This window comes from Antrostomus carolinensis, unplaced genomic scaffold (assembly GCF_000700745.2).
Source record: "Antrostomus carolinensis isolate BGI_N321 unplaced genomic scaffold, ASM70074v2 scaffold11757, whole genome shotgun sequence".
Lineage (NCBI taxonomy): Eukaryota > Metazoa > Chordata > Aves > Caprimulgiformes > Caprimulgidae > Antrostomus > Antrostomus carolinensis.
Window position 1 is genome coordinate 12445 of NW_010326715.1, and position 7488 is coordinate 19932.

At 44.1% G+C, this 7488-nt stretch overlaps 1 protein-coding gene across 1 annotated transcript in view; it reads left to right on the forward strand.

Annotated features, from left to right (window-relative positions):
• Positions 1-4780, forward strand: part of LOC104527859 (probable 2-ketogluconate reductase) — a 6837-nt gene extending 2057 nt beyond the window's left edge. The window contains exons 2-5 of the mRNA XM_010171683.1: positions 36-207; positions 2686-2864; positions 3079-3175; positions 4624-4780. Of these exons, the coding sequence (XP_010169985.1) occupies positions 36-207; positions 2686-2864; positions 3079-3175; positions 4624-4780 (605 nt within the window). The remainder of the gene's footprint in view (positions 1-35; positions 208-2685; positions 2865-3078; positions 3176-4623) is intronic.
• The last annotated feature ends 2708 nt before the right edge of the window (positions 4781-7488 follow it).

Here is a 7488-nt window from a genome sequence, read left to right on the forward strand (position 1 = left end):
CATTCATTTATGACTTCAAAGTGTTTTTCTTGCAGCCTATCACGTTGCAATTTCTTCAGATGTGGAGTACTGTGAAGCTGATTTTCTGGGAGTTGAAGTTACTGGAGCTACTCTGGGGATCATTGGCATGGGCAGCATTGGCTATAAGATTGCCTTGAGAGCCAAGGCATTTGAAATGAACATTCTGTACCACAACAGGACACGGAGGTAAAGATATGGCTAGAGGCTAATGACAGCAGAAACTCCCTTTTAGATAGTCAGTGTTTCCTTTCCAAGGAGTTTTGTCAGGTATTTAGCAAGAAATGAGGGAATAGGGTCAAGATTAAAATAAAAGAAAAAAAAGAATGATTGCCTCAAATCAGTCTTGTAAGGAATTACTTGGTGATTAAACACTTGGGAACTTTATTTAGAGTTTATATTAGAAATTCCAAGGTTTCCTGAAGATGGGAACAGAAATAAGAAAATAAAGATTATACTTTTTTAATTCTTATCAAATCTTACTATAATGACCCATAACTCTACCTTTTGTTTATTTTTTCCCTGTATTTTGAAGTTCAAGAGTGATCTTGTTGAAACTCTGAATGACTGGAGAACTGGGAAACGTGAACTTGGCACAATATGAAAACTGATTAACCTGTGAGCTGTCTTGAGAAAACATTGTTTCTCTTCAAACCAGTAGGAATTTTGCCAAGTATTTAACTGGATTCCACCCTTTATTTCTGCCCCTCCTAATTTGTGTATCTGGGAATCTGATGAGAGTCAGCACAGGGACTCTTCAACATGAGCAAGATCCCCCTGCACAACCTGAGGACGTGACAATCAGGCAAGGTGCAGCCAACAAGCAGAATGAATGTTTTCTAAACCATGAGCTACCCATGAGACAACTTCACTCCTCCCTGGCTGAAGGGAGAAGCTGCAGTGCTAGTACGTTTGGATTTCAGAGGTATTCACCATACACAGACTGCAGAAGGAGCCCCTAACCAAATCACAAGGGTGGATGAGGCCAGAAATTTCTATCCTTGCTTGGTATTCCTGTTACTTCAATCATTATAAAAACAGCTGAGCAAACTCACATTAAAAAAGTACTAGTGAACACCCTCCTTAAGATCTTTTAGAATTTCTTCATAAATCACAAAAAAAGATAAAATACAGCACAAATCCGTTTTTTCCCTGCAGATCATCACTAACTCGTGGGCATGGTTGAAGGGCAACGGAGCTGGGGAAGGGTCTGGAGCACAAGTGTGCTGAGTTCCTGGCTGAGGGAGCTGGGGTTGTTGAGCCTGGAGAAAAGGAGGCTGAGGGAAGACCTTCTGGCTCTGTCCAGCTCCCTGAGAGGAGGGTGGAGAGAGGTGAAAGTCGGTAACTTCTCCCAGGTAACCAGTGACAGGACAAGAGGAAATGGCCTCAAGTTGTGCCCAGGGCAGTTGAGATTGGATGTGAGGGAGAATTTCTTTGCTGAAAGGGTTCTGAGGCATTGGAAGGGGTTGCCCAGGGCAGTGGTGGAGTCCCCATCCCTGGAGGGATTGAAGAGTCCTGTAGACATAGTGCTGGGGGACATGGGTTAGTCAGGGACTTGTCAGTATGAGGTTAATGATTGGACTTAATTATATTAAAGGGCTTTTCCAATCGAGGCAGTTCTGGGATTCTGTAACTCCCTCTGTTTTTCAGTCTTGAAAGTAATATTTATGTAAGAGTGCTGTGATGAGTAATCAACGCACAGTGGAACAGAAATGCAAGACCTACTTATTTTAAAGTACATTTACCCTTCAAGCTCAATGTACTGAAGCACGACACGCTCTGCATGCTGCAACACTGGCTGCGGTTCCGCTGTGGTCTTTACCCACTTAATCTCTGGTTGTTGACCTGGACGCTGAAAGAAAACAATGAAATGCATGTTTTAGGAGGCACATGGTCCAAAGTTAAACCGAAGTTATTTTCTTAGTGTGACTTTTTTCTTTATTTCTAGATTAGGGAGGACATAATTAAAAGCCATTCTCTTGTAATCAGGAGCAGAAGATCGTACACACAATCTCCTATCATTGCTTCTTTAGTTTCCAAAGTTCAGGCAGCTAAATTTACAAAGAACAGGAGAAGTGGCAAGTATTCTTTTTTATTGTGAAAAGTCAAACTAAAAATCTCCCTCTACTTTGGTAACTTTTTGTGTTGAACACTTGATTTTGTGAAGGTCCTGTGGCAGCCAGGAGCCTACCAAAGAGCTGCCTTGCTGATTCCACTCATCAGAAAATGACAGGCTTACTGGAGGATGCCAACAGGATGAAGACCTCTGGCATCCTCAGAGCTCACACAGATGAGTTCTGGTGAATACCACTGCTCTGGTTTGAGGGATTACTGCATCCTGCAGCAGATCCTGGAGAATGGACCATGTGCTGCCATCTCTTCTGGTGCTTAGCCTTGGTACACTGGCAGACTTTAAAAGAAGCCCCTGGACCCTGTGCTGCAGTGGCTGAGGGGCAGGCATGCGATCCATCCCCTGCTGTAGGGTTTGAAGCCTTCCAGAAAGGCTTAAACAGCCAGCTGAGATGAAATTCACCTTTGTTTGCTGCCTGTTTGCTACTTGAATGTGATAATCAGATCCTTTGGTTTGTATACCAGTGACATCACTGAAGAAAATGTTTTCCTGACTGATGCCCTGCAATACAGTGTGATCCTTTTTTTCCCCACCAGGAAAGAGCAAGAGGAGCAAGCTGTTGGTGCCACTTACTGCGAAAAGAAAGAGAACTTGCTCCAGCAGGCAGATTTTGTGATGGTGGTGGTGAGCCTGACACCTCAGACACACAAGCTGATTGGGAAGAGGGAGCTGGAGCTGATGAAACCCACAGCTACTCTCATTAACATCAGCCGAGGTACCATCCAGAACCATTGACTGGCCTGACGAAAAAATATGAGCCAGCTGCTGTTGTGTTACACGCAGCACCGTGCTGCATCCACCATGCAGCTGCTGCATCCACCAAGGACAGATCAGGCCTGGTGAAAATTCCTCTCTCTCCCCTTCTATTCTCTTTTCACTCTCAGATCATTACCTGCCAATGGCACTCAGACACTCTTCTTCCAACCCAGGTGCAGTAGTTGACCAAGAGGCACTGGTGACCGCTCTGCAGACTGGTGTGATCAGGGCCGCAGCTTTGGATGTCACCTACCCGGAGCCACTGCCCAGGTGCCATCTCTGCTTATTTCTCAGAAAAGATGTGTGAGCCCTGCAGTGGTGTTCTGCTTTTCAGCTGGGACAGAGCTGGTTTGTTTTTAGCAGCTAGAACAGCGCTGGGGTTTGGGTTCAGCTGGGATTTGGTATGAGAAGAACGTTGATAACACACCAATGTTTGCAGTTGTTGCTGGAAGTTGAAGGATTTTGTTGTTTGCTGGTCTGCAGGTGCAAGGTCTGGGGAGCAAGGAATATTTAAATTAATAAGCTTAATTGGCATTTGGCTCTGCCAAGGGGCTGTTCCATCTCCTATCCCCCATGGGCAGGAGATTCATGAGGGTCTCTCCCTCTCTCGCTCTCTCTGGCTTTCGCTCGGGCTCTGGTTTTCCCGGGATTGCAGTTTCGGTTCGGGATTGTCGCTCCTCCGGGATCATTATCCAAGAACGAGCCAGGCTTGCTCAGCGGGTGGTGAGAATTGCACTGTGTAGCACTCCTTTGTATATTTTATTATTACTATTATTATAATTATTATTTTAAGTTTTATTTTCTTTCAATTATTAAATTGTTCTCAACCTACGACTCTCCTTACCCTTACCCCTCCAATTCTCTCCTTATCCCCTGGGAGAGGAGTGAGTGAGCAGGTGTGTTGGCTGCCAGCCCAGTGCTGGCCGAGGGAAACCAGCACATGTGGGCAGGGGACGTCCCTGCAGCAGGCAGAGCGCTGGCAGGAGCCGCCTCACCGCCCCTGGAGGGGAGGGAGGGGAGGGTTGTGTGAAGATGCCCTGAATCCCAATGGGATGCCGCCTAGATGTTGGGTCTGATAACAGGGAAGGGGAAGCCTGGGCGCCAGGAAACAGCAGGAGGGAGCTTGTGTGCCAGGGGAGCATTAAACCCCCTCAGGGAATCACCACAGGGAGCTGCAGCTCTGCTTCACTCACAAATTGCTCTGTCTGAAGGTGCAACCTGCCCTGAATGGGGGGAAGCTGCTGGAGTCATCCCTTCTTAGACCTGTTGCATTGCCCCAAGGGTTCCCTCCCCACGGGCTTGTTTCCCCAGTAGGGAATGGTGCCTCATGGAGGTAACTGTGCTGCCTGCATTTTAGGTTTGGGGGAGTTTGTTCTGAGTCGCATAACTCCAGCTCAGACCATTGTGTAGGGTCAATGGGTCAGGAGGGTTTAATCCTCTCTTCTGACATAGTTCAAATTGCTGCCTAATGGCAAAAGTCTGTTTCTGGACAAAAGAGCACAGTATAAACTCATAATAACTCTTACAATGTCCTTTTAATGTCCAAAATTACTTGCACACAGGTGATCAGATTCTATGGATGTAAGTGGGACTTGTAAAATTACATTAAATTAAATTTACATTTAAATATGATGCAAAAGGCAAAGTCGGACTCCTCTTTATTTGGACCAACAACAGGAGGTAACTTAACTCTTTTTTTTTTTTTTCCTTTCTTCCAGAGATCATACATTGTTGAAATTAAAGAATGTCATTATAACACCTCACCTGGGCATTAAAACAGACAAGGCCACCTACATGGTGACAGAGGAAGCGGTTGAAAACATACTAGCAGCTCTTCATGGTCTCCCGATGCCCAGTGAAGTGCTCCCCAGCTGATCTGCCAAAGGGTAGCGCAGCTCTCACCTTTCCTCCCATCAGCTCTAAAAGTTTTTATTCTTATATTTTCCCCGTTAAGAGAAACCTCTTCCAAGTGGGCATGGAAAGCTCTGGCTTGGTCTCACGTATCAAAAAAAACAGTTTTACATTTTAATTTCCTTGCAAATTGGAGGAATACATGACTTTTCACTTCCAACTGTAGATAGATGCATCCAGGCTTTAAGTGGCTCTGGGAAAAACAACTTCTGATTGCCCATGTGCTTCTTGCTAGGCTCCTTAGTCCTAAAGAAAACATCATTTTAGATTATGTGATTCACTTTGTTCCCATTCTGTTAGCTATCAAAAACAACAAGGGGGCTACCTGGCTGGAAACTTTATTGGCTTTCCATAGGGAATCATAGAATCACAGACTGGTCTGGGTTGGAAGGGACCTTACAGCTCATCCAGTTCCAACCCCCCTGCCATCAGCAGGGACACCTTCCACTAGACCAGGTTGCTCAAAGCCTCATCCAGCCTGGCCACAAACACTTCCAGGGAGGAGCAGCCACAGCTTCTCTGGGCAGCCTGGGCCAGTGTCTGACCACCCTCACACCAAAGAATTTCTTCCCAATATTTCATCTCCATCTCCCCTCTTCCAGTTTAAAGCCATTTCCCCTTGTTCTGTCATTAACTGCCCTTATAAAAAGTCCCTCCCCAAAGTCTCCATTTGAACTGGCTCCTGAGACACAAAATTTTGAGGTGAAAGTCAGTTTTCAAGAACAAATCACTGGATTCCAGCAGACTGGATTTTAGAAGACAGTTTGAAGTACTAGCACTAAGGAAAATTTGTCTTCAAGGTGAACATGCTGCTATGCTTGTAATACCAGATTTCTGTGCAGTCTACTTCCTCCAGATTTTCAACTTTGTGCAAATGTTTGGAAGAACACTTGTAGCCCTCTAATAATATCATTCTGTAAATTAGTGGGAACAGAAAAAACGCACACAGCATTAAAATCCAAATCAATATGTTTGCCTTTGTATCACTGCTTCACGTTCTCAAGAATAATTATATTTGGAAGAAGATATAACAAGGCGCTTCACTACTGTAAAGTGAAAAGAAAAACCACTTTGACAAGTTGTTTTTGCTACTGCAATTATTATTGTAGAAAAAAATAAAAATCCTCCATTAGAAATAGCACCTATATTACAATTAATCATTCAAATTCCACAGGAAAAGAATCTCTTTAGATGGAAGAATGCTCAGCCACCTCACCAAAGCTTTGTAGGAAACAGTTTGCTGTCCTCTCAGTTGTCTTTATGTACTCTCTGTTGTCTTAATACAAGTCCACAACTCAAAGTGGCAGCGCTATGCATTTTATTATCTAGTGTGACTTTATGAATAGTATGATTATTTAACTGATCAGTAAAATTTATAGCAAAGTTGCTATGACGTGCCACTGGGATTTTGCTCATCTGGAGTCTCACACAGCTTTACGGAGCCATTTCCTTTTTCTTGCAGAAGTTGTCACTGGTGCTCGCCAGAGGACACTTCCTTCTACTCGTTCGACGTACGATGCTGTTACCAACTCTTGCAGCTCAGGGAAACAGGATACTGCAGCTTTTTAGGAGCAGCAGGTTGGCTGGCAAGAATTTCAAGACTGTCCCAGGTACCTCCCTGTTCTCTCAGGTACGGGTACCCAGTGTGACTCTCATTGTCACCTTGTATGACCTTGACAAAAACAAGTTAGGGTTATTCTTTCAAAATGAACGGCTAAGCAATAAATTATAGAGCTGAAAATGAAGCTACAAGAAGTTAAGGAAAGGAAGGAAAGAAAATACCTTTTATTAAATCACTACCCTAAAACTGGAAAAACCACACAAGGTTTTGCACCTGCAAACTTTTCTCCAGATGTGAAGCAGCAAACATAAAATCAGAGACAGTACTTAATTTCACTTTGACATAAAGCAATGGAATGTGGTTGCCATTTGCTGGGAGCTTTACTTCTACTTTTGTGCGTATTTCAAGAATCTGGGCTGATTAGTTACAGCAGTGGGATGCTTCAGACAGAAATACACACAGCACTAGACAAGAGGATCCCTGTCAGTCATTGGAGCAGTGGGTTGACTCACACACCTCGCCTGACCACTGGGAATTGGCACTTGAAGGACAGCTTCCCAAAATGTTTTCAGGAAAATACTACCTCTCTTTTCAAATTACATTGCAAAAAAAGGCCCTTTGTTCCCTGTCTTTCCTTAATCTGTAAATATTTATTGAATATTGACTGACACACAGCTAAGGAAACCTTCCTGTGCTTACTAGCTGTGGTTTCCTGCCTCTGCTATTCTACTTAGATGGTGCTTGGACATCACAAGACACCCAATCTTACGATTAGTAGAACCAGATCAGAAAATGCAGTGGCCACATGAGCAAAGAGACAATCTGTTACAGTTCACTCCATTGATTCAGATCTGTTTGAAACATTTAGATAGGCAAACAGTATATCATCTGGAATAAAGTGCTGCTAAAGAAGTCTACCGGGAAAGCTGGCCTTAGCTACAGCGAGCAGACGGGTTAGTGCTGACACTTGATGATGGTTTAGAGTCAGTGAAAACAAACATATCGCTTGGGCTGGCCTTGCCCGAAACAGCAAACTCATTACTATAGATTTCCCCCCTCTGCTTTTTTGTCCTCTGAATCCTGGTCACATACAATACTGCTTTGTCACACA